Below are 27,582 nucleotides of genomic sequence, written 5' to 3' on the forward strand. Positions count from 1 at the left end.
ACCTTGAAGGGCTCCGTCAAGTCACATAGCCTCATCCAGGCATGCCTCCTTATGGAAAGTCCTGAACCAGCTGCTCGTGAGGTACCCTCCTCCATGGTATGGAAAATTAACCTCATCTAAGAATTGGTGATGGATGAAAGAGTGGCCAGCTTTGGAGAAAGTTTCTTAAATTCCTCCATAGGCATGGACTCTGGCAGGGAAACTATCAGTTCTTTGACCAGATCTCTTTGAAGCTGAATGAAGTGAGATAAGTAGTTCAATGACCTCAGTGCAAAAGTTGCCGAGGTGCAAATGCGGTTCACGATTCTGTCCAATGCTCTGGACTCCCTGTTTGGAGGAGGGACACTGGCAATCTCCTCTGCCAGTTAGCATCCACCACAGGACCCTCACTCCAGTGCTTCCTGTCAGTAGGGCCACTAAAAACCTATCGGGCCACTTGGGTATGGGCTTGATGGCATGCGGTTCCTTCCATGAGTGGCGAGATATTAAATCCACTAGGGCTTCTGCCGGGGGGGGGGGGGGTCACCCAGGATGTAGATGGGCCCATCCTGAATGCCTCCAAGAGAACTGACTCCTCAGAGGAAGGAGGATGGGCAGACCAACCACCTTTATGCTTCAAAATTTCTAGGTGGTGACTGGGGGGATCCTTCTTCCTCATCAAAGTCAGTATCCTCGGTTAAGGGCTCCATGAGGGGAGTCCATGTGCCTCCTTTTACGTGTCCCCTTCTGAGGAACGTCCTCAGCAGGGCATTCTGAGAAGGTATCAGAAGAGGAAGATCCCTTCTGAGTAGGGAAGTCTTGGAGGCTGTTTGGGACAAGAAGACTTGTGGCAGGATGACAGAGAGAGACAGAGAGACTTGGATCCGAAGGAGGTACAGGGGGAGATTAAGAAACTTGTATGGTCAAATCTCCAACCCAGGTGAAAACCCTCTTCACTACCTGAAAGGCTGAAGGGCCAGGTGAAGCCCTATCTGAATTCCTTGGAGCCGAAGCCACCAACGAGAAATGGACAGGACTTACGTCGGATCCATGGCCTCCAAAAGTTTCAGACCCAAGCTATTGTGTGCCAAAGCCCCCAAGGGAAGAAATGGCTCAGAAACAGATGGAGCTGATCCCAGTCCCCCCTGACCCAACACTGATGACATGGGCTCCAAGACTCACTCTGCTCCGAGAAGCCTGGAATAGAGCTAGACAAGGGCTTACTCCGCATCGAGAAAGGAATCTTCCTCCGTGCAGAGTCCGACAGGTACGGTAGTCCTGAATCTCTAGGCTCTGAAGCCGGGGGATGTATCGGAAAAGGGGGATGGACAGGATGACCCAAGTAGCTCACAGATCTGGCAGTGGACAGAGTGGGAACTACCCCCGTCTGGATCTGGGCCTTAAGTAACCTCCTCACTATCCTGTCCATGTGCGCCTCAGACAAGCTTCTAGAGGACCTGGAAGAAGCTGACAAGGGTGGCCAGGAGTGCTTGGATATAGAGGACAGGACCAGAGACTATGGTGAGGTCCTCCTGCCCAGAGGCCTAGGATCCAAATTAGAAGTTGACATCAGAGTTGGGGAAATGGAAATAATCTCCCTGGATCCGAAGAGAACATAGGATCCACACAGGGACCAGACTGCTGTGGATTCAAAGAAGTTGGACCCATAGACTTCTTCGGCTTAACAGAAAGACAGTCTCTCAGGGAGGCAGGGAAAGACCTCTTCTTCGACTCCTTAGCCGAAGGAGAAGAAGATGAAGCCAAGGTAGGGGTCTGAGCATCAGCCAAGGAACGAAGAAGGCCCCTGAGAATACGTTTGGTTCCAGCTGTCTGCCAGAGCCCAAGGGTTAAAGGCAGCACAGATGGAACACAAAGCTTTTAAGTGGTCAGCTCCCAGGCAATACACAGACTCCTTGTGGGCATCCTGGTTGGGGATTTTCTGCCCACAAGAAGTGCAGTGCTTAAACCTGGGAAGCAGCTTGTCGGACATGAAGAAAGCCCACCAGCTGACAAGAAGGAAGAAAGAACAGCTGACAAGAAGGAAGAAAGAACAGCACAGAACAGAACACCATAGGCTAAGCTACTGCTAAGATTAAACTCTAACTTTCAACTTTTAAACTGTGAAGTTTTTAAACTCTAAACTGTAAACTAACAGGAAATAAAAAAGGCTTTTTTTTTTTACCACAGAAAAGTGCGGAGAGTGAAGCAAAGGTCGCAGTCACACACACACACACACACACACACACACACACACACTAATGAGAGGGGAGGAAGAAAATGAAACTGCCAAAGGCACTTACAGTATGACCAAAAAAGTCTATTCCCTTGAGCGAAGGAATCTGCTTCTGACTCACTGGACTGGCAAAAGAGATCTGAGGTAGTTGAGTGGATGCAAGGGACTGTGGGCATGAGGGAGGAGCTTCAGAGTTGGATCCAAGTCTATGGAAGTGGCCGTGCCAGAGCCAAGGGTCGGATCCGAGACCCTGTTGTGAGGCTGAAGGAAGGAGACATCATCAAATCATGCAGTTAATTTGAGAAGAGTGGCTGTCCAGTTGAGGTTTGCCAGAGAGGTGAGACGGGTGATCCAGAGTATGATCCAAAAGCTGAGGAATCTTCTTAATGTGGAGCAAAAGCAGAGGGAACTACACTTGCTGAATCCAAAAGGGGGCTAAGAGAATCACTGATGTACTGCACAATTTGACCTTCTGGAGAATCAACATGAGGGTTGGGGTGAAAAGAGAGAGAGAAAAGCTCTGCAGGCCACTGATAGACTATAATATCCTTTTGTGTATTCCCATGTGAAGTGATTAAAAAAAAAGAAGTTGTTGCACTTGGTGTTCATTGGGGATGCAAAAAAAGATCTCAGCTAGGCTTCCCCATGCAGCAGAATAACAACCGTGCTACAGCAAGGTTGAAGGACGACTCATAAAGCATCAGGATACATTTGCCAAGCTTACCCACTAAGGAGATTGCCTGTGTGCATTGCAGTAAGAAAGCTCAGTGACAGCACTGCCATTCACAAACTCTCACGGCTTCCTGACAGTGGGAGCATGAACTGGTTCCTCCCTGTCCACTGACATACCAATGTACTATAAACTGTCCACGTTGTGTATAGCTATCACACCCTGCAGAAAACAAACTTGAAAGGCCTGCAATGTTAGGAGGACCACTCTCATCTCCAGAACATTGATTATAAGTTGGCCTCCTGCTTAACCCTTGTCCCTTGGACTGTCTGCCCCAAACAATGTCCCCCAAGGTAAACAAGCCCATGATGACCATGACTGAGGGAAGAGTAGAAACAAGCAAGCAAACAGCCAGCCAGCCTCTGGTCAGATTAGAAACATGAAGCCACCAGCACACATGAGCATAGTACATTTTTGACAATTGGATTCTTAGATCCACAGACCCCCTCCAGTTGAGACCACTGTACTTATAATACCTTGCAAGGGGGATAAGGTACATTGTTGTTGCCATGAGTGGAAAGATCTCTTAAAGACAGATGTAATATTGTCAATCACAATATAATGGAAAACAAAGATGAAGTAATAATGAAAATTCCCAAAGTTCTAGAGTTACCAACAGTAAATGGATTGGCTTGAGAACACTGTGTTGCAAAACAGGACTGAAGGTGGTGTGGGTGCATCCCCCCTTCACACCTTTCTTTCTAATCATGTCTACGGTATTGGGAAAGTAGACCACCAAAGGGATGTAAAAAACCTCTGCAAGCTTGGCCAGCTGATCAGATGTCTGCCTGGTGGTGTAGTAATCACACTGCAAGAGTGATACTTTTAATGAACATTAACAATTTCTAGTGATATAACACACTTGGTACACCTTACAATGTATTACTCTCAGTTCTTGCTTGTCAAATATTCATACTGTACTCAATATGTTTGAAAAGTCTTGAGTGTTTCTCTTTGTCTTCAGCACAGAAATGTGCACAAACGTAAGCTCTCTACTTCCATTACTGTAAGCTACAGCAGCATTTCTTTTTCCCTAACAACTTTAGAAAGATAAAATCAACACAAATATCAGTTCTTGGAAAAGTAAACATTTTGCAATGCTGGAACCAAGTCCCTTTTTCAGGTCAAATGAAGGATAAAAGAATGAATTCTAAATAACAATACTTACTTGTTTTCCATGAAATTCGCAGCATCTAACAATCTTGAACTGTTTTCTCCTTTCAGAATCTACAACAGAAATAAAACAGAAGTTATGTGAAGTATTTATCATAATGATGCATATCTTAGACTTACGTTTTCGCTACAGGATCATAATCTAATGATAAGTACCTCCCAGGGACTAGGAAAGCTCTGCCCATTAGCTATTCTCAGCCCTTAAACTATGGAAAGGAGAATCTTTCCCCTAGTTCTTTCTATATGTGCCTCTGTAGGACCAAAAACAGACAGAAACAAACTCAGTTGATGCACTACTTTCATGTTCAGAAGCCAGAGCTTACATCTTGAAGATGCATAATTATGCAGAATACTTAATGTAACTGTTGCACCATACAGTGCTACACTCCTGGTACGTCATCCTTTGGATGAGATGTTAAATTGAGACCTATTCTGCCTGAACTGGTGATAGCTCAGGTGGATGTCAAAGATCCCATAGCATACACTGAAAACAGAAGAAGAAATCACCTGATGCCCTGGACAAATTTCCCTTAGTAGTACTAACACCAATGGAAAGAGGCTACTAGCAAAGTGGGACTAATCTGATCAACAAAAGATAAACAAAAATATTATCCAACTACTTCAAAAGACTGGTTAGAAATCTTCTGTCCTGTCTTATCCTTGGTGAAGGAAAACAAAGACCAATCATTTGCTCTGAAAGAAGTTCTAGTAGTAGTAGTACCTGCCAATGAACACACACAACATGAGAGACAAGTTCTTCCAGAGTTTAGTATTCTGGAAAGAAAGCAGGACCATTAATGTATTGATTAAAGTTTGAACCTGTAGCCACTTAGGGGAAAAAAGGTGAGTTAGGAAAATCAAAACTGAAAACAAGTAATCTCCGTGGTATCCCCGAAGTCTCAAAACAACCCACTAAAGTGTAGTGGATCTAAAAACAAAACAGTGTAAGAAACTTCTCTGTGTGGAAGATTTTCAGTCCATATATTTCTAGTTAATCACTGTATAGTAATCAGATCAGACAATAGTAGTAGAAGTAGCGAATGTAAACTCGTCAAGTCAAAAAGTAATAATAGAAAATATATAATTCTACAGCATTACTAAGTATTCTAAAGTAATCCAAGCAAGGCAGGCAGTCTGTTTCCAGTCGAAAATCCTTTATTAAGTACACAGACAAGCGATCCAAGTAAAACAAAAATAGAGTAATTTCCTCACAAGCTTTCTAAATATATATATATATATATATATATATATACTTTTTATCAGGCATGGGAGTGGTTTATTGTGCTGTAAAACAAAGTGTTATTGGTACACATGTTAAATTCACATCCCTTCCCCCATCAGTGTGACATTCGAGCTGGTCCTGCCCTACCTAGTAGCTGTCATAATAATATATAGCCCTAATGTACTTTAATGGTACATCTTATTTAACCAAATTATTAAGTCTGTGATTTTATACAAGGCAATGTACTACATGGCTGGAAATATATCAACCTTAGTTCGTTTTGCGATCAGAAATTATATATAAATATACACATATACATTTTGCATTTAAAAATCAGTTTCTATTTTCATAACCTATTGTTAACAAAGATTGCTTTCGTCCTTCTAGACTTCTTCAGGTCTGTGTACAAGAACCCTAAAAACCTATATAATTGTACAATTAGTTAGTATTGTTATTACCATCATTTTGAATAAAGTGGAAAAAAGAGAACCAGAAAAAAAAAAAAATAGATGTATGATGATGGAAACAAAATATACACTTAAATTTCAAATGATTTAAAATGGTATTTAAAACCAATTTGTAGAAAAAAAATAAAATACCAATTAATCATGTAAACAATGTGGCAATTTTCTAAGTTCCAGTGCACTTTTAATTGAACAGTAGTAGTTTAGTCCAGACTTTCTAAAAGAGTTCAGCTTTAATTGCCACATGAGTTCCTGTTTCTCCAGAATATTCGGGATGTCTCCTTCAAGATCACCCATGTCTATGTGTTCCAGGATCTGGAACTTAAAACCTGTGTGTCTTTTATGAAGAGAAAGGTGTTTGGCTAGTGCATTATTTTTACATCCAGAGCGGATTTCTGACAGCTGACATGAAATCCTTCGCTTGAGTTTATTTACAGTCTTGCCCACATAGAATGCATCACATTCATTGCACTGTGCATCATACATATATTTTTTTTTTTTTTTCTGGTTCTCTTTTTTCCACTTTATTCAAAATGATGGTAATAACAATACTAATTATACAATTATATAGGTTTTTAGGGTTCTTGTACATAGACCTGAAGAAGTCTAGAAGGACGAAAGCGATCTTTGTTAACAATAGGTTATGAAAATAGAAACTGATTTTTACATGCAAAATGTATATGTGTATATTTATATATAATTTTTGATCGCAAAATGAACTAAGGTTGATATATTTCCAGCCATGTAGTACATTGCCTTGTATAAAATCACAGACTTAATAATTTGGTTAAATAAGATGTACCATTAAAGTACATTAGGGCTATATATTATTATGACAGCTACTAGGTAGGGCAGGACCAGCTCGAATGTCACACTGATGGAGGAAGGGATGTGAATTTAACATGTGTACCAATAACACTTCGTTTTACAGCACAATAAACCACTCCCATGCCTGATAAAAAGTATATATATATTTAGAAAGCTTGTGAGGAAATTATTACTCTATTTTTGTTTTACTTGGATCGCTTGTCTGTGTACTTAATAAAGGATTTTCGACTGGAAACAGACTGCCTGCCTTGCTTGGATTACTTTCGAATACTTAGTAATGCTGTAGAATTATATATTTTCTATTATTACTTTTTGACTTGACGAGTTTACGTTCGCTACTTCTACCACTATTGTCTGATCTGACTAATATACAGTGATTAACAAGAAATATATGGACTGAAAATCTTCCACACAGAGAAGTTTCTTACACTGTTTTGAAAATCAAAACTGAAAGATAAACAAAGCACATAACTCTGAATCTCTTCAGACAGAAGTAACAGCAAACAGGAAGAGGATATTCCAAGACAAAATCATAAGATCTGTACAGTGGCCTGGTTCAAGAACAAAAATGCAAGTCACAAGGAGGAGCCTGCTTCTTTGATTGATGATCTCAAAAGAACGATGCCTCCATAAAAATATCTTGCAGAGCTGTGGGGAAATGCCTTTCCACACATTACATATAACAAATAAACTCAAACCTTACTCAATCAGGTGAGAAAGAGAGTCCAAAACCACAGACAAGTCCTTACTGTGGAGGGTCATTCTTCTCAGCCATCCAAAAGAAAAACATTTCATTTACCCTTGTATGCGTTTTGTGTGGTATATTTCTGTGCTGCCTTGAGAATGATGGCTACACCCACTGACTGATCCACTACTGGAATACGAAGAAATAAACCATGAGCCAAAGTTTGTGCAGGAATTGGTGATGTCAATCCAATGGATGGGTATGAAAATGACATCTCTGCCAGTGGCAGGTGACAAACTGACAAGTAAGATTAGGGGCTATGACTGTCTGGTCCAGAAGCATTAGCACCCTCTTCTCCTTGGGACTTCTGGTTATCCTTGACTCAAAAGGCCAGGGGGATGTGAAACTGTCTTGAAATTCCCCATAGAAGTCTGGAATCAGATAAAAAAAATAGAAGTAATTGGCATTTTACAAGGATGCACAGAGACCCATTACTGGATATTGCCATCACTGAATGATGTCATGATGCATCTTTTGGTTCGGAGACCACTAATACAGAAAATGTTATGCTTTTACCCATCCTTCAAGCAATTCAGCTTGCACAACATATGCAGTACCACAAACAACAACTAAGAAATGGCATAGTTCCCACACTCCAACAATCTCTCTCTCCTTTGTCTTTCTACAGTACTGGTCAGAGCCCTTTCCACCCTAGTTGCTGAAGTTCCACATTACAGCCATATTGTCAATCAACAATGAACCTGAATTTTTACAACAGAAACCTGCCCAGTACTACAAAGGCAGCAGAACCATTCACAGCTCAATGACCTTCGTACAAAAGGTTGGGGACACGTACTTATGACCAGTTTAATGGAATCCGCAATAGGCAAAAATAGATTACCAGGATCTGCTTAATCAACTCTGAATGGATTAGCACTGCTTGCAAAATGCTGTTTGCATCTACCTAGTCTGAGAATAGGATTGGATTTTTCCATAGCACTGCACATTTTACATTAATATATTCTGTGTTTGGTTTTATATTTTTTTGTTTCACTGTTACATTTTCTTTACGTTTGATCTCTAGATTTGTCGCAGAGAACTGGCAATGAAGTGCATCAATAGGTTTTTCCTTTAAGTGCTTTATGTTACTCTACTGGTTGTGAGACCATGGAGATGATATATTTTTTAAAGGGAATGAAGTCCTTCAAATGAAAATGCAGAAATCCTGTCCCCTACTACAGAACATGTTGTTTATTAGAACTCTTTCAAGAATTGGACTCTTTAATGTTTATGTTTAAATGATAGTGGATTTATTTACAATGTTTTTTTTACTTTCTGACATCAGTTACAAAAGATCCTCAGTGTAGTACATAAGACCAATGAGCTGCATAGGTAACATAGCAAAAAAATATATATTAGCAAAAACTAAATGGCTTGATGCATGCATCCAGGTTCTAAGGGTTCTGAATCCAATGTCTTCTGAGAGTCTACTGCATGGTTTTCACCGCAGACTAACCATCAGTATCATGGGTATGGAAGACAAGTAAAGTAATTCTCCTGCTGATTTCTTTCTGTATCATAGAAGGAAAATGGTAGTTCACAGATCTATGCACCTTGCAATGGGAAAATGCTGTTTCAGGAAACGTCAGAGAATGGGTGCATCCAAGTGACCCCCAAAAAAGCTAAGTGAAGTAATTCTTCTAATGATTTTTTTTTCAGTATCACAAAAGGAAAATGGCACTCCACATATCTATAAACCGTAAAAGGGGAAGACGCTGTTTCAGGGAACTTCAGAGAATAGGTTATGCAAACTGACACCCTAAAAGGCAGACGGTCTTTGTCTATGTCAAAAAGAACTTGGTCTGTTTTATTGTTGTGGCTGGCTGGCTGCACATCTAGAAATCATAATTCCTCACCCAGGCCATTTGATGTTTGCAGGCTAAAAGAAAACAGTTATCCAAATATGAAAATAACCATACTACTGTACACTCGATACAGACTCTGGAGGTTGATGACAATTCAAACAACAGATGCCTGAACTGGCACTGCCTGGTTATCACTGGGAAGTAAAGGAGCATCAGGTACCTCCTCCTGATCTTGACCTGAAAGGAGGCATCTTAAGGTCCAGAGATCATATTCAGTCTCTTACAGAGAGGACAGGCAAGATGGATTAAATAGTAACCATGAGGAATTTTACTTCTGTGATGGATAGAAACAGACCACTAATATTCAGGATGGACATAGAGTCCCCTGTTTTAGGAGTACCACAAATTACCCAGGAGCAATAATTAGGTCTTTGTGGACAACTTGGACTGCAAAAGATGACTTACCCCATGCTTTGGAGGGGTGTCTGGAAGGTATATGAGAAAGTGAAGGAGGGATCAAAAAGACATATGCACAGTTCATTCCACTAATTTCTCTTCACCAACTAACATGTATAACAGACTTCTATCTATGAAGGTAAAAAGATGTTGTTGTGTACACTTACCATAAATGTAGATGTTCGAGTGTATTCACTGTTCTGCTGGCAGGCTACCCTCAGTCGGCCTGAATTCCAAAGTCTAGGTCTGGCTTTGGTTGCTGTCACCTCTTCTCTGATGTCAGTGCGACAGGGGTATAAAAGATGCAGCAGATGCCATTTTCTTCAGTTTTTCTTGCCCCAGATGTCAGGTGCCCCCAAAAGGGTAGGCTAAAAATATGACAATAAAGCATACATGCACCAAAGTATCTTTTGCCTTCATCTACAAGCAAATACACCACATAGGTTGTATAGATTAGAGAAGTACAGAAAAGTTCCAGCAAAGAAATGGGGGATGGTGGGTGGGTAACCTGGACTGCAACAGTGAATACACTCAAACATCTACATTTATGGTAAGTGCACACAACTGTACTATGTTCTTCATGTTTCACTGTTGCAGTCATTAGAATTGGGTTGACTCTCAAAGCTATGGTTGGGAGGCTGGAGCTAAATAGCATTAGGAGCGGCTATGAGGCCCTGCAGAACTGCAGTGGCAAATCCTGCCCTGGATTTAGAGTAGAGCGGTAAGTGATAGTGCTTTGTAAAAGTGTGCACTGAACTCCAGGTAGCAGCCTCTAAAATGTCCTTGGTTGGTACTCCCCTGAGGAAGGCTGCTGACGTGGCTGCTGCTCTGGCTGAATGTGGCCTAATGCCCTTAGGCACTGGCTTGCCATGTTGTGAATAGCAGAAACGAATGCAGTGGCCTATCCACTTTGAAATAGTCTGCTTTGAGATAGCCTTTCCATGTGATCCTGCAGCATATACCACTAGTAATTGTTCTGTCTTTCTGAAAGCTTTGGTTCTGTTCAAGTAGAAGCGTAACTGTCTGTGTATGTCCAAACAATGCAGAATTCTCTCCCCCTTATTCTGTGGGTTTGGGTAAAAGGTAGGCAGATGAATAGTTTGGTTAAGGGCCACACTGGACACTACCTTAGGCATAAATGTCGGGTTTGTCCTCAGAGAAACCTTGTCTGGATAAAAAATGATAAAAGGTTCCACAGCCATGAGTGCCTGTAGCTCTGAAACTCGTCTTGCAGAGGTTATTGCTAGGAGCAGAGCTGTTTTCCAAGATAAAAACTTTATATCAGCTGTAGCGGCTGGCTCAAAAGGAGACAGGGTGAGTTTTTCCAAGACATAATTGAGGTCCCATGCAGGTATTGGTGATCTCTTTGGAGGCCTTAAATTTTTGGCTCCTCTGAGGTACTGCCTTAATAAAGGATGAGAAAAGATTGGTGGCTCTGTATTGTAATGAGCCGAAATGGCAGAGGCATGAATTTTAATTGATGAAAAGGATAGGCCTTTGTCCAGCATCTCAGTTAAGTATTGCAAAATCTGAGGAATATTTGGTACACCTATGTCAATTCCTTATGCCCGGTTCCAAGCACAGAATCTCTTCCATTTTCCAGAATAAGACTTTCTAGTACTAGGCCTCCTGGCCTCCAAAATGACATCCATCACCGCTTTAGTGAGAGGTGTGTTTTGTATAACTACATTATCCACCATGCTGCCAGATTTAAGGTCTTGAGTTGGCTGTGCAAGATCTGACTGCTTTGTTGGGACAGTAGATGAGGTATTTGAGGTAAGGTCAAGGCTGGGCATTGAGACAAGTTCCTTAGGATTGAATACCAGTACTGGCAGGGCCAGTCTGGGGCAATCAGTATCATTTCTGGCTTCTCTTGTCTGACCTTTAGGAGCACCTTGGGGAGGACAGGCAGTGGAGGAAAGGCATATACTGTTAAGTTTTTCCTGCTGAAAGATAGGGCATCCACTTTCCATGCTTGTCTGTGATAAGTCCTTGTGCAGAATCTCTTTAGTTGGCAGTTGTGAGGAGATGCAAATCGGTCTATGTCCGGGCATCTCCATTTCCTTGTTACCATGTTGAAGACTTGTGGATCCAATTTCCACTCGTGGGGATCCATGAGGTTTCTGCTTAGTTTGTCTGCCAGAATATTTATCTTTCCTGGCAGGAATTGTGCCTGCAAATGTACTTGGTAAGTCAATGCTGTGTCCCACAAAGTCATGGCTAGTCTGCAGAGGGGGTAAGAATCAGTGCCTCCCTGCTTGTTTATATACCACATGACCGTGGTCTTGTCTGTCTTTATCAGTAGTTGTCCCGGACGAAGTAGGTCCTTGAAGGCTGTCAGGGCATTCTGAACAGCTAGCATCTCTTTTTGATTGATATGTAGATGCATTTGGTTTGTGGACCATGTGCCTTGAATACATCTTTCTGCCATGTGGGCCCCCCAGGCATAATCTGATGCATCCATTGTTAATGTCTGCCTGGCTAGGGGTAAGGTGAATGGCTGTCCCTTGTTCTGGTGACAGGCCTTCGCCCACCATCGAAACTCCTGTTGCAGGCAGGGAATGAGGGTAATTATTGTTTCCAGGCTGTGGCAATGCTGAGTCCAAACACTTTTTAGGCACCATTGAAGTTTCCTCATATGCAGTCTTGCATATGGAATTAGTAGAATGCAGGATGCCATGAAGCCCAAAGCCTGCAGAATTTTTCTTGCAGATAACTGGGCCTTTGTTGCCAACAGTTTGAAATACGTAATCAGTATTTAGAAGTTATGTACTCACCATAACGTTCCATCTGAGTAGGTGTATTCATTTGTCTGCAACCTGTGGGTTATGGATCCGATATCGGATCCAAACCGGCATGGTTTTCCAGCTATGGATCCAAGCTCTCAGCTCCTCCCCTCACCCATAATGCCCTGCTCTACCCTCATGACCTCAGATCGAGTTTGCCAAAGCAACAATACCCTAAAAAGGGTAACAAAGAATATGCAGGAAACTGAAAGGCCAGGGGGATAGGAGGGCGGGATGGTTGCAGACAAATGAATACACCTACTCAGATGGAACGTTATGGTGAGTACATAACTTCTAAATCTGAAGTAGGATATTCATTTGTCTGCAACCTGTGGGACAGAGTCCCCAGCTACCTGAATCTTGGGCGGCCATCATGGAAGGATATTCCGGAGCACCGCGGAGCCAAAGGATGCTCTACTCCTAGATGCAAGATCCAACTTATAGTGGGAAATAAACGTATGAGATGAAGCCCACGTGGCTGCTGCACAAATATCATCTAGAGGAATCCTAGCCTTGAAGGCTGCCGAGGTAGATACTGACCGGTTGAATGGGCATGAACACCTCCTGCGGGCCTTCCTGAAGCTTGATAAGCCAATAAAATGCACTGTGAAATCCAGCGGGACAGAGAAACTTTAGAGATTGGCTTGCCCAAATTGAATTTTGCAAAGGAAATAAACAGCTGGTCGGATTGCCTATGACCAGCTGTCCTGTTCAGATAAAATCTAAGTTGCCTGTGAACATCTAGTGAATGTAGCTTATATTCACCTTTGTTTTCGTATTTAGGGAAGAAAACAGGGAGGTTAATGGATTGATTGATGTTTGCTTCAGAAGCGATTTTAGGAAGAAAGGACGGGTTGGTCCTGAGGGAGACACGGTCCGGATGAAATACCAAGTAAGGAGGTTTAGCTGATAAAGCTTGAAGTTCAGAAACTCTCTTGGCTGATGTAATGGCTACCAAAAGGCTGTCTTGTAGGACAAGAATTTGAGATCCACCGTAGCCGCTGGCTCGAAAGGAGGAGCGGTCAAGGCCTGTAGGACTAAAGAAAGGTCGCAAGGAGGAACTGCTTGTTTTATAGGGGGCCTGAGAAGAAAAGTACCTTTAAGAAATATTTTACACAATTTGGCTGACATAAGAGGATTAGAGTCATGGCCAATGTGATAGTGAGAAATTGCCGCCAGTTGAACTTTGACTGTGGAACTGCTGGCACCATCGTTAAAGAGAGTGGTTAGAAAGTCAAGCACTAAAGGGAGAGGAAGCGTGAAGGGATTCAGGCCTTGCCGCCCGCCCACACAGAGAAACGTTTCCATTTGCTTCGTAAACCTTTCTAGTGGATGGTTTATGAGCCGCCACCAAAATAGCCTTTACAGGTGAAGAAATACCGAGTCCTTATCAAGAGTGGAACTGGAGCAGCCAAGCGGTCAGCTTCAGGTTGTCCAGGTTCGGAGGAGGAATGCAGCATGGATGGGATATCAGATCCGGCATGGGATCTAGAATCCAAGGAGGATTCACCGAGTGAGACCTTAGGAAGGGGAACCAGATCTGTCGAGGCCAGAATGGAGCAATGAGAATCATTCTGCAACCCACCCGAGAGGCTTTCTGAAGAACTTGCAGCATCAGAGGCAAGGGTGGATAGGCATACAGAAGACCGGGTGGCCAAGCATGCACCAGAGCTGCCTCTTGGGGTACCTCCGGGAGGAGGTATTAGAGCCAAAAACTGTCGCACTTGGTGTTTGAGGGAGAAGCAAAAGATCGCATGAAGGGTTCCCCACTGCGTAATATGCTCCGCTACTTGACAATTGAGAGACCACCGTAAGGGGTCAGAATGGTGCGACTGAGCTTGTCCGCTAGGATGTTGGACCGACCGAATGTGCTGCTATTAGAAAGCGATTGGTGGAGATTGCCCATTCCCAAACTCTCATGGCCTCTCGACAAAGAGGGTAAGACCTTGTTCCCCTTGCTTGTTGATGTACCAGACAACAGACATGTTGTCCGATTGAATCGCAATTGTTCCCAAGGGAAGAAAGTCCTGAAGTGCTAGCAACGCTAAGAGCACTGCACTCATCTCTAGAACATTGATATGCAGTAAGGTCTCTGAATCGCTCCACGTGCCTTGGACTGTCCGCCCAAGTGCCCCCACCCGAGGCGGGAGGCGCCCGTGGTCACCGTGGCGAGAGGGGAGAAGCACAAAATGGGCGGCCTTTGTGGAGATCCGGGAGTGGAGCCACCACAAGAGGGACCGCTTGCAAGCCTTGCTGATCGCTATGGGATGATGCATGGGGAGAGCAAGGTATGACCACTGTACTAAGAGCGCCCACTGTAGAATGCATATTGAGCCTGGCAAGAGGAAGAAGTGCTATAGCCAAGCCATGTACCCTAGAGCCCTCAGGACCAACTCCGCTGGAACAGAACTTGAATGGAGAATGGCCCGCACCTGGAGCTGCAGATTTAGAACTCTGTCCGCAGTGAGGAAGGCTCAGAACTCCTTGTGTCTAGCCTGGCCCCTATAAAATCTAAGAGCTGTGTGGGCCAGGTTGGACTTTTTGTATTTATTGTGATGCCCAGAAAGGGAGCAAGATGGAGAAAGGAGTCTCGCCAATAGAAGTAGATGCCTTGTTGGGGCGGTAAGAAGCCAGTCGTCCAGGTAGGGAAAGACCTGCACCCCTGAAGCCTCAGGTGGGCCGCTACCACTGCTAGTACTTTGGTGAACACCCTGGGGCTGTGGTGAGACCAAAGGGAAGGACCCGAACTGGTAGTGACTGGCTCCCAGCCGGAAGCGGAGAAACCTTCTGGAGCCTGTCCATCAGGATGTGGTAGTACGTCCTTGAGATCTATCGAGCACATCCAGTGATTTTCTCCCAGAAGGGGAGAATAGATTGCAGAGTGACCATTCGAATTTTTCTTTGGGGACTGCCAGATTCAAGAGAGAGAGGTCTAGGATTGGTCTTAGTTCCCCGCCTTTTTGGCACTAAAAGAATCTGGAGTAGAACCCTGATCCGATCTGGTCTGGGGAACGGGCTGGATGGCTCCTTTCTTTAGCAGATGGCCAATTTCTGCCAAAGCGGCCTCCCGCTGACCGGGTGGGACGCCTGGGAGGGACTTCAACTTTGGAAGGTGAAGGAAAGGAATGCGATATCCCCTGGTTATGATTTGGAGAACCCAGCGGTCCGATGTTATGGACTCCCATGCCGCTAGGTGCCCCGAACGCCCCGACTGCCTCCAGAGTAGAGCAGTCGGGCAACCCTCAGGGTTGCTGCGGGCCGCTCAGAGAAAGGTTCCCTGGACCCGAAGTTTCTGGGAGCCCCTCTGCCTCTAGGGCGGCCCTCCCTGTCCTCCTCTGCCACGGAAGGACTGGTTGTCCGAGCAGGCTGGGACTGCTGCGACTTCGAACCACATCTTCTTCTGACCCTTTTGGTTCCTAGAATAGGGCCTCTGGGGTGCAGAGAAGCGATTCCGACGGCAGACAGCGTCTTCCCGCCCTTTCGCCTGGGTCAACGCCTCGAACGGTCTTGCCAAACAGAGCAGAACCATCAAAGGGCGTCAAACGACGCTTTGAAGGGCTCAGAAAAAGAGGACGGAGCCAGGCCTGACGCCTAGTGACCAGTCCTGTCCCCGCAGCTCTAGCGGCGCCTCGCTGCATGGGAGAGTAGCCGATAGAAGTATTTGTAACTGACCTAAGAGTGGCCATACGGGTGGAGTGCAGAACTCTGTCCTCCTCGAAATGGACTGGGGATGCAGCGTATTCCTTAATAAGATCTCGCTGCATCCGAATAACATGTGCCAAATAGCTCAGCGCCTTACCGAGAAGGTCGCCGAACTGAACATCCGCTTCCCCAAGCGGTCCATCATCCGAGACTCCTTGCTCGGTGGGTGGACTGAGGGACTCTCCTGAGCCAGTTCCTCTTTGTGGCCGCCGCCAACATGGCATCTACCGGAGGCCCCTTACTCCAATGGGTCCGGTCGGATGGCGGACTAAGGATCCTATCCGGTCTTTTGGGAATTGGCTCCACGGTGTCCGGTTCCTTCCACGCCCTGGTGGTAATAAGGTCCACCAGGGGTCGGCAGGGGACACCCAAGAGGTAGACGGGCCCATTTCAAATGCCTCCAAGAACACGGACTCGTCCGAGGAAGACTTGGGGCAGACCACCCCCTTATACGGAGTATTTCCATGATGTCTCCAAAGGAGACATCCTCGGGGTGACCGTGGGGAGCCTTCCCTTCCTCCAAGTCCGTGTCTTCTGTGAGAGACTCGGGAGTCAATGTGCCTCCTTTTGACGTATGCTATTAGGGACCTCCTCTGGGGGCTGTCAGAGGAGTCCTCGCAGCAGCAATTTGCTCCATAGGAGCCACTTGGGGCACAGAAACGGGCTGTCCCAGGGGCCGGATGGTGGAAGCCTGGCCCAGTGCAGAGGGAGCGGACGGAGCCGAACAAGTGCCGGGGTCCGGAGACCCTCAACAGAGCCCTCTCCACTACATCAAAAGCCGGGGAGCCGACCTCACCAAAGGATCCGACAATCGGCTCCCCTCGATCCGAGGAGGGACCGAGCCGGCGCCAAGCACTCGGATCCAAGAAGCGACAGTACGCCCGACACAGACGGCGCCAAGGAGCACTGATCCCCGGATCCGGCTCGGATCCAGGCTCCGAGAGGTCGGGTCCGACGCACTCGAGGGCAGGGTCGGATCCGGTAAGTACTATCGGCGCCGACCCACCCCGCCCGGCTGCTCGGCTCAGCTGCTCCAACCCGGATAGCGGGTCGGAGAAGGAGCAATAGGCCTAAAAGGGTGTTGAGCTCCCGAGGGGAGGCAAGAGCACTCCCATCTGCATCTGGGCCTGGATGAACCTTCTCATCATCCGTCCAGATCAGCATCAGAAAGGCTATGAGTAGATCTCGACAGGCTACCGAGGTAGGCCTGGAGTGCCTCCTCGATAGCCTCGACGGGATCGGGTCTCCTCCTCCTCAGGACCCGTGAAAAGCACACAGGGACCGGAGCCGAGAAGGAGGAGACCGAACCGAACGGAGCCGGGAGAAGCCGCTTGGCTGGCGGGCCGAAACAGAGGTCTCGCCCGCCAGTGGTGCTTCTCCCTCCGGTCCTTTTTAGCAGCATCCCTCTCCTCTCCAGAAGCGGGAGGTTGAGTCCCAGGAGCAGGAGGGGGTGCCACAGGGGGAACGACTGCAGCCACAGTAGTCCCCGAAGGAGCGGAGGCCAGAGCCGAGTCTGGCGGTAAAAGACCCGCCAAGACAAGCTTGGACCTCCGCTCCCTCAGTGCCCTGGGGTTGAACCCTGCACATATGGAACAGCCAGATGTGAGGTGTTCAACCCCGAGACACTTAACACACCGAGTGTGGCCATCAGCCGGTGAGAGCTTATGGCCACACTCGGAGCATTTTGAAAAGATAGATTTAGGCTGATCAGCCATAATCTACAAGCTACCAAAGTAACTTAAAGGAAAAAGACACACAGGCCTACACACACACTCTACGCAACAGCGAGGGGAGGGAAAAAAAATTAATTAATTTAACTCAAACTAAAACTATTAATGAGGGAAACCTAAACTTTCACACAAAAATACACAAAAAATTTAAAACTTTCTGTTTTAACAGGTAAATATACTAGCACTTAGCTGAGAGCAAAGAACCCAAATCCAGTCACCAGCGCGGCAAACGAGATCTGGGGTCATGAGGGTAGAGCAGGGCATTATGGGTGAGGGGAGGAGCTGAGAGCTTGGATCCATAGCTGGAAAACCATGCCGGTTCGGATCCGATATCGGATCCATAACCCACAGGTTGCAGACAAATGAATATCCTACTTCAGATCCTTTGTTTGTCTGGTGTGAGATAAGCCATCTGGGCAGTTGTATTTAAGCTTGCATCCAGGAATTTTATCTCTTCAGAAGGTACTAGTTTTGATTTCTGTTCGTTGACTGTGCACCCTAGGCATGGTAGTAATCTCTTTACAAACGCCAGATGCTGTAGTAGAATGTCCTTGTTCTCTGCTTGAATAAGGCAGTCGTCCAAGTAAGGATATATTTGTATTCCTCTTTGTCTGGAGAATGCAATTACTGGTGCCAGGCACTTTGTGAAGACCCTGGGCGCAGTAGATAAGCCAAAGGGCAGTGCAGAGAATTGGTAATGCATTGAGCCAGCTTTGAATCTGAGGTATCTTCTGCATGTTTGTCTGATTGGGACATGCAGGTCTGCCTCTTTTAGGTCTAAAGTCACAAGCCAAGCCTTCTTGCCCAGCATGGGCAGAAGCTGCTGTACAGTCAACATTTTGATTTTTGGTATATCCAGATATGTGTTTAGAATAGATAGGTCCAGTATTGGTCTCCAGGCTTTGTCCTTTCTGGGAATCAAGAACAGTCTTGAATAAAATCCTTGTCCCTGCTCTTGCTCTGGTACTTGCTGAATGGCCCTCATGGCCATGAGGGATGAGACTTGTTTTTGTGTCGCTGCCCATTGGTTTTTTGGCAGGTCTGGCCAACCGTTTGCTCTTGGCAGGGTATGAAAGTGAAACTTGTAGCCCTGTGACACTATGTCTAAGACCCATTTGTCCTGGGTTATTATGTGCCAATTTTGAGAAAAAAAGTGCTAGTTTTCCCCCTAAAGGTGCTGCCAGAAGATAAGTGCTTGGCGCAGGCAGGGGTAGTCATTGGGACTGTTTCCTGTAAGGCTGTGATTTGTCTTCTCCACTTTTGGAGGTAGAAGCACCCCATTGTTTAGACCTGTACGAACCTTGGGGCTGGGATCTGCCTCTTGGGCGTCTGTATCTGCCCCTTTGAGGTCTGTCTGACACTGGAAAGGACCAATTCTTTGTAGGCCAGTGTCTGCTAAATCTTGGAGGCTGTACCTGTAAAAAATCCTTGACTGTTTGCATAGATTTAGCTTTGTCCTCCATTTTCTTTAACACCTCTTCTGCTTTAACACCAAACAAGGTATCATGCTGTAATGGAGCATCCAATAATTTTGCTTTAACATGATCAGGTAGATTTTGTTCCTTTAACCAAGCATGCCTCCTGACAGAAGCCATAACAGCGGCCCTGCAGGAGGCCTCCAAGGAATCAAAACCACATTGCAAAGAATGCTTTCCAACTTGCTCAGCTGCATGCAATAAATCCTGCATTTCTTTGTTTTCTGCACATTCAGAATTTATCAACAATTTCTGTTTAAACAGTGACATAATATATTGCTGATATTTGAGCATATGAAACTGACAATTTAAAGCCCTTATAGCCAAGGTAGCAGAAGTGTAAATCTTTTTTCCCCATCTGTCCAGAGCCCTAGAATCCCTGTCAGAGGGGGTTTGGGTTTTTTGCAGTGGAAGCCTTGACCCCATTGGGACCCTGAGAGATAGTTTCTGGGTCAGCAGCGGGGATTTTGAAAAGGAATTTATGAGAGTCAGGAACCCTGTAGTACCTGTCCGGCTTAATAGGAGCTGGAGGTAAGGAGTCAGGGGTCAGATTAGACTCTGAAAATACATCATCTACAATGTCTAACACAGGTGGAATAGCTAGGGGCCTGTGTTGGTAGAGTAAAAGGAAGTCTCTGAGCCTTTTCTTAGATTCTGAATAATCTTGGCTCTCCCAGTGGAAATGTTCCCTCATGGTATGCAAGTTTTCACCAAAAGAGTAATCCTCAGGAGGAGAGGCTGAAGGGAGAGATTCTTCAGCATCAGACTCCTCATAGGGAGGAAGAGAGTATTCCAGATCAGAAGAGCAATCAGATGCAATGGAAACCTGATCTGAAGATTCATATTCTGTCTCTTGCCTAGGCCTTTTATCAGGAGGGGGATGGGAACCCCTGATCAAAGTAATTAAGTTTTCGGCCATTTTGAGCATCTGTTTTTTGGGCATGGAGGTTTGACCATGAGGCTGTTGTACTTGCTTCTTTGTCTTTAAAGGTGCTTTAGTCTTTGCCTTTGTAGCTGGAGTCGCTTTAATGTATAACTGAGTAGGTCTGAAAACACCCTCAGAAGCCGATGCCTGCTCAGCGGCTCCAGACCCATCTGAGGAAATTGTCTCCGAAGGTCCAATACCTTGAGCTTCCAGCGGCCAAGTCGACTCCACATGGGAGTCTGCAGTGGCCTACGAGTCCAAAGTAGCGGACGTCAGGGGCTGTGAAAGCGCCTCACTGAAAACCGGCGAACCGGCGACTGGTTTAGAGGAAGCCTCGTCGGTTTTGGACCTTGGATGCCTGTCCTTTTCTTTTTCTTTGCGTTTCTTGTGAATTCCGGTAGTCGGATGGCTATCCGACGGCATCATGTAATTAAATCTTCTGCCAAAACAGTGAAATGCAAAATCGTACCAACGCTTAATAGTGCGTTGGTTAAATCCAGCACAAAACCGACAACTAGCAACGTCGTGGTCAGGGCCTAGGCAAGGTATACAGTAAGAATGCAAGTCCTTATGAAATATTTGCTTCCCTCAAGAAATACAATTATTAACTTTTTCTGACATCGGTCTGGAGCAAGAAAAAAGTTTTCCCCAACAGGGTACTTAGCTTTTAATGAAGACTTCGGATCTGAAATTTGAACACGAAAATCTCAGGAGTCGGCCGACCGGCACTTGCGAACTGCTTCTGCTTCGGGCACCGCACGGCAAGAAAGACTGAAGAAAATGGCGTCGGCTGCATCTTTTATACCCCTGGCGCACTGACATCAGAGAAGAGGCGACAGCAACCGATGCTGGACCTAGACTTTGGAATTCAGGCCGACTGAGGGTAGCCTGCCAGCAGGATAACCCTATTGTAATGACTGCAACAGTGAAACACGAAGAACATCAGGGGTATCTACCTGTTCCCAGTCCTGCAAGTGAACAGCCCTTAAATCCAGAAGATCTAGGGGAATAAAAATAAAAATAGTCATTACTCGCTTGATACAAAATCGAATCCTAGTGGTTAGTGCCCATGGTGAAGTATTAAATGCTGCTCAGCCTCTCTCTTCGGAGGGTTAGCCATACAAAATCTGCAGGAGTGTACCAGGCAGGGACCACTCATTGACAGGGGGGCAAGTATGAGGAGGGTGTAAAGCTTTTTTAGCAATAAATACAGCACTGGAAGCACTGTTCCTCAATGTACAAAGCAGCGCTTATTTGCCAATAAAGGATTTAAACCAAGACTGAGGACTGACTGTTCATTTCTTTTATATCCTCCTAGAGATTTCGGCCATTTAACCATTTCAAACAAGATTTTGTCTAGTAAACCCTCTGAAAAGAGAGGCTGAGCAGGATTTAATACCCAGGGAAACCTTCAACATGGGCACTAACCACTAGGATTCGATTTTGTTCCAAATGAGTATTGGCCATTTTCATGTAGGAAGGTAAAGGGAAATTCTTTCTATGACCACCTACAGAGACAGGCAATCAGAAGAGGAGTCAGGAATGCTAATGAGATTTCGGGAAAGGAAATACTCTGCTCCTCTGGTTTAACTAAGGACCTAGAAATCAATTCCACTGACATAAACCATGGCTGTCAGAGGCCTGTTGATACTTTGGTTAATGCTGATGAAGGCTAAGGTGGGATCACGGTCACTTATATGTATAAAGTAAAGTTGTGAACACTTACCATAAATGTAGATGTTCGAGTGTATTCACTGTTGCAGTCATAACACTTGGGTTATCTGCCTGCAGGTAGCCCTCAGTCAGCCCGAATACCAGAGTCTTAGTATTTCTGTGTCGGATGCTGTCGCTTCTTCCATGACGTCAGGTCGTCAGGGCTATAAAATAGGCAGCCAACACCATTACATCAGTTTTTCTTGCCCCAAATGTTAGGAGACCCCAAAAGTACAGTTTTGTACCTACCATAAATGTAGATGTTCGAGTGTCTTCACTGCTGCAGTCATTACACTTGGGTTATCCTGCCGTCAGGCGGGCCGGCAGTCGGCCTAAGTTCCAAAGTCTTGGTCCGGCGTCGGTTGCTGTCGCCTCTTCCCTGACGTCAGTGCACCAGGGGTATATAAAAAGCAGCCGATGCCATTTTCTTCAGTTTTTCTTGCCCCAGATGTCAGGTGCCCCCAAAAATGGTAGGCAATACATATTGCTAATAAAACATACAAAAAAGGTAAAAATGAAACCTTCATTAACCAGCAAATACACCACAAAGGTAGTATAGGTTAGTCCCAGATAAGAAAGAGGGGCTGGTGGGTGGGTAACCTGGACTGCAGCAGTGAAGACACTCGAACATCTACATTTATGGTAGGTACAAAACTGTACTATGTTCATCGTGTTTCACTGCTGCAGTCATCACACTTGGGTAGAATCCCAAAGCTGAGTTTGGGTGGCTGGCTCTGTAAAGGATTTGGTGTGGCTATGAGGCCCTGCAGCACTGCAGTGGCAAAGCCAGCTCTGGATCTAGAGTAAAGAGGTAAATGGTAATGCTTGGTAAAGGTGTGCACTGAACTCCAAGTTGCAGCTTCCAAGATATCTTTGGTAGGTACTCCTCTAAGGTAGGCCGTAGAAGTAGCAGTTGCTCTGGTGGAATGCGGTCTAATGTTAGATGGTACAGGTTTCCCATGCTGTGTGTAGCAGAACCGGATACAGTGTCCTATCCACTTTGAAATGGTCTGCTTTGAAATAGACTTTCCCTGTGATCCTGCAGCATATGATACAAACAATTGTTCAGTTTTTCTGAAAGCTTTTGTTTTGTCCAAGTAGAAGCGTAATTGCCTGTGTATGTCCAAGGAATGTAGAAGTCTCTCCCCTTTATTCTGGGGATTTGGATAAAAGGTTGGCAAGTGAATGGTTTGGTTAAGAGCCACACTGGATACCACCTTTGGCATAAAGGAAGGGTTTGTTCTTAAAGAAACCCTGTCTTGGTGGAAAATGATGAAAGGCTCCACTGCCATTAGTGCCTGCAGTTCTGAGACTCTTCGTGCTGAGGTTATTGCCAGAAGCAGAGCAGTTTTCCATGATACATATTTTAACTCTGCTGAATTAGCTGGTTCAAAAGGAAGCAAAGTGAGCTTTTCCAAAACGAAATTGAGGTCCCAAGTTGGTGTTGGTGCTCTCCAGGGCGGTCTTATGTTTTTAGCCCCTCTGAGGTACTGCTTTAGCAAAGGGTGAGAAAAAATAGGAGGATCTGTGTTGTAATGAGCCGAGATGGCAGAAGCGTGCATCTTAATGGATGAGAAGGATAGTCCTTTGTCCGGCATCTCAGTCAAGTATTGTAGTATCTGAGGAATGTTAGGGACCAGAGGATCAAGGTTTTGAGGCTGGTTCCAGGCACAGAATCTCTTCCACTTTTCTGAATAAGATTTCCTGGTGCTAGGCCTCCTGGCATCCAAAATTACATCTATAACAGCTTTAGAGAGAGAAGTTGTCTGTTTGGCTATTGAATCTTCCATGCAGCCAGGTTTAAAGTTTTGAGCTGACTGTGCAGTATCTGATTGTTTTGCTGAGTCAGAAGGTGTGGAATTTGAGGCAAAATCCAAGGTGGACCTTGAGCTAAGTTCTTTAAGATTGGGTACCAGTGCTGGCGTGGCCAGTCTGGAGCAATCGAATCATCTGTGGTTTGTCTCGTCTGGCTTTTAGGAGTACCTTTGAGACGAGAGGCAGTGGTGGGAAGGCATAAACGCTTAGGTTTTTCCAGCTGAACGAAAGAGCATCCACTTTCCATGTTTGTGCGTGATAAGTCCTTGTGCAGAATTTTTGTAGTTGGCAATTCAGTGGGGAGGCAAAGAGATCTATGTCCGGGCACCCCCATTTTTGCATTATCATGCTGAAATCTTGTGGAGGATCTCGTGAGGATCCATGATGTTTCTGCTTAGGTCGTCTGCCAGAGTATTTATCTTTCCTGGCAGGAATTGTGCTTGCAGATGAACTTGACAAGTTATAGCCGTGTTCCACAAGGTCATGGCTTGCCTGCATAGGGGGTAAGAATGAGTGCCCCCTTGCTTGTTTATGTACCACATCACTGTGGTGTTGTCTGTCCTTATTAATAATTGTCCTGGATGCAGAAGGTCCTTGAAAGTTGTTAGGGCATTTTGTACAGCCAACATCTCTTTTTGATTGATGTGAAGAGGCATTTGTTCTGTGGTCCATTTGCCCTGAATACATTTTCCTGCCATGTGTGCTCCCCAGGCGTAATCCGAGGCGTCTGTTGTTATAGTCTGCCTGGCTGTGGGAAGAGTGAAAGGCTGACCCTTGTTGAGGTGACATGCCTGTGCCCACCATCGAAACTCCTGTTGTAGGCAGGGAATTAGAGGTATTATTGTCTCCAAGCTGTGAGAATGTTGAGACCAAACACTTTTTAGGTACCATTGTAATTTCCTCATATGCAGTCTTGCATATGGAATTAGTAGAATGCATGAATCCTAAGGCCTGCAGAATTTTTCTTGCAGGGAGTTGGGATTTTGTTGCTATCAAATGAAAATACTGAGTCAGTTGTCCTTGTTTGTCTGGCGTGAGATAAGCCATCTGGGCCGTTGTATTTAAGTTGGCACCCAGGAATATTATCTCTTGTGAGGGCACTAGTTTTGATTTCTTTTCGTTTACTGTGTACCCTAGGCAACTTAATCTTTTTACGAACGCCAGATGCTGTGGAAGAATGTCTTTGCTCTCAGCTTGAATCAGGCAGTCGTCCAGGTATGGATATATTTGAATTCTTTTTTGTCTGTCAAATGCAATTACTGGTGCCGGGCACTTGGTAAAGACCCTGGGCGCAGTAGATAAGCCAAAGGACAGTGCAGAGAATTGGTAGTGTATTGAACCAGCTATGAATATGAGGTATCTTCCGCAATTTTGTCTGATAGGGACATGCAGGTATGCCTCTTTGAGGTCCAAAGTAACAAGCCAAGCTTTCTTGCCCAACATGGGAAGGAGCTGTTGTAGTGTCAGCGTTTTGAATTTCGGAACATCCAGGTAAGTATTTAAAGTGGAAAGGTCCAGAATGGGTCTCCAGGCTTTGTCATTTTTGGGTACCAGGAAGAGTCTTGCGTAAAATCCTTGTCCTTTTTCCTGCTGTGGTACTTTTTGAATAGCTCTCATGTTCATGAGAGCTGTAATTTGTTTTTGTGCCTCTGCCCATTGATTTTGTGGCAGGTCTGGCATTCCTTTTAGCCTTGGAAAAGTGTGAAAGTGGAACCTGTAACCTTGAGACACAATATTCAGCACCCATTTGTCTTGGGTGAGTGCTTGCCAGTTTTGAGAAAAAAGTGCTAGTTTCCCCCCTAAGGGAGCTGCCAAAATGTAAGAGTTTGGCATTGGAAGGGGGAAGTCATGGGATTGTTTCTTGTAAGGTTGTGACTTATCCTCACCTTGCACCCCACTGGCATGGTCTATAAGAACCTTGTGGCTGAGATCTGCCTCTTGGGCGTCTGTATCTGCCTCTTTGTGGCCTGTATGACAGTGGAAAGGACCAATTCTTATTCTTAGTATGCCAATTTCTGCTAAATCGTGGTGGCTGTACCTGTAAGAAACCCTTTACTGTTTGCATAGATTTTGCCTTATCCTCCATTTTCTTTAATACCTCTTCTGCCTTAATACCAAATATATTATCTTGCTGCAAAGGAGCATCCAGTAATTTTGCCTTAACATGATCTGGTAAACTTTGTTCTTTTAACCAAGCATAGATCCTGTAACTGCTGCTCTACAAGAAGCTTCTAATGAATCAAAACCACATTTCAAAGTATGCTTTCCCATTTGTTCAGCTACATGCAATAAATCCTGCATTTCCTTATAGTCAGGTTGTTCTGCATTTATACTCATTTTCTGTTTTAATTGAGACAGTAAATATTGTTGATACTTAAGCATGTGAAACTGGCAATTCAGAGCTCTCACTGATAAAGTTGCAGAGGTGTAAACTTTCTTTCCCCATCTGTCTAATGCTCTAGAGTCCCTATCCGAGGGAACTGGATTCTTAAACGTGGAAGCCTTAACCCCTTTGGGACCCTGGGAAATAGTTTCTGGGTCTGCAACAGGGTTTTTATAAAGAAATTTATGAGAGTCAGGGACTCTGTAGTATCTGTCTGGCTTGACTGGAGCTGGGGGTAAAGAATCAGGGTTTAAACTAGATTCAGAGAACACATCATCCACAATGTCCAACACTGGCGGAATAGCAAGGGGCCTGTGCTGAGGCAGCAAAAGAAAGTCTCTGAGCCTTTTCTTGGATTCTGAGTAATCCTGGCCTTCCCAATGGAAATGTTCCCTCATGGTATGTAAAGTTTCCCCAAAAGAGTAATCCTCAGGAGGAGAGGCTGAAGGAATGGATTCTTCAGCATCAGAATCCTCATAGGGTGGTAAAGAATATCCCTGGTCTGAAGAGGAATCAGAATATATTGAAACCTGGTCAGAGGAATCATAGTCTGTATCCTGCCTAGGCCTTTTATCAGGAGGGAGATGGGAACCTCTGATCAAAGTTATCAAGTCTTCGGCCATCTTGAGCATCTGTTTTTTAGGCATGGAGGCCTGTCCAGGTGAATGCTGCACTTGCTTCTTTGTCTTTAGTGTAGGCTTAGTCTTAGCTGTAGTTGTAATGGTAAGTTGAGTAGGCCTGAAAACACCTTCAGAAGCCGATGCCTGCTCAGTGGCTCCGGACCCATCTGAAGGGTTAATCTCCGTTGGTCCAACACCTTGAGGCTCCAGAGGCCTAGGCACCTCCACGTGGGAGTCAGACGCGGCCTGTGGTTCTGAGGTAGCGGGTGTCAGGGGCTGCGAAAGTGCCTCACTGAAAACTGGCAAACCGGCGACTGGCCTAGAACAGGCTTCGTCGTCAGTTTTGGACCTCGGAAGCCTTTCCTTTTCCTTATCTTTATCCTTGCGCTTTTTATGCATTCCGGTTGTCGGTTGTCCCGACGGCACTGTGTAATTGAACCTTCGCCCAAAATAATGGCGAGCAAAATCAAACCGACGTTTAATAGTGCGTTTGTTAAATCTAGCACAAAACCGACAACTAGTGACGTCGTGGTCTGGGCCTAGGCATGGAATACAGTAAGAATGAAAATCCTTATGAGGTATTTGCTTCCCACAAGAAATACAATTATTAACTTTTTCTGACATCGGTCTGAAGCAAGAAAAAATTTTCCCCAACGGGGTACTTAGCTTTATTGAAGACTTTGGTTCTGAAATCGAATTTGAAATCTCAGGAGTCGGCCGACCGGCACTTGCGAACTGCTTTGCTTTGGGCACCGCGTGGCAAGAAAGACTGAAGAAAATGGCGTCGGCTGCTTCTTA

The 27,582-nt window shown here is 45.1% G+C and overlaps 1 protein-coding gene across 1 annotated transcript in view; it reads right to left on the minus strand.

Annotated features, from left to right (window-relative positions):
* RBL1 (RB transcriptional corepressor like 1) overlaps positions 1-27,582 on the minus strand; it is a 2,331,004-nt gene that overhangs the window by 1,697,369 nt on the left and 606,053 nt on the right. Inside the window, exon 7 of the mRNA XM_044089002.1 lies at positions 4,111-4,169. Within this exon, the coding sequence (XP_043944937.1) occupies positions 4,111-4,169 (59 nt within the window). The remainder of the gene's footprint in view (positions 1-4,110; positions 4,170-27,582) is intronic.

Source organism: Protopterus annectens, chromosome 12.part0, assembly GCF_019279795.1.
Source record: "Protopterus annectens isolate FY-2018-M chromosome 12.part0, PAN1.0, whole genome shotgun sequence".
Classification (NCBI taxonomy): Eukaryota; Metazoa; Chordata; order Ceratodontiformes; family Protopteridae; genus Protopterus; species Protopterus annectens.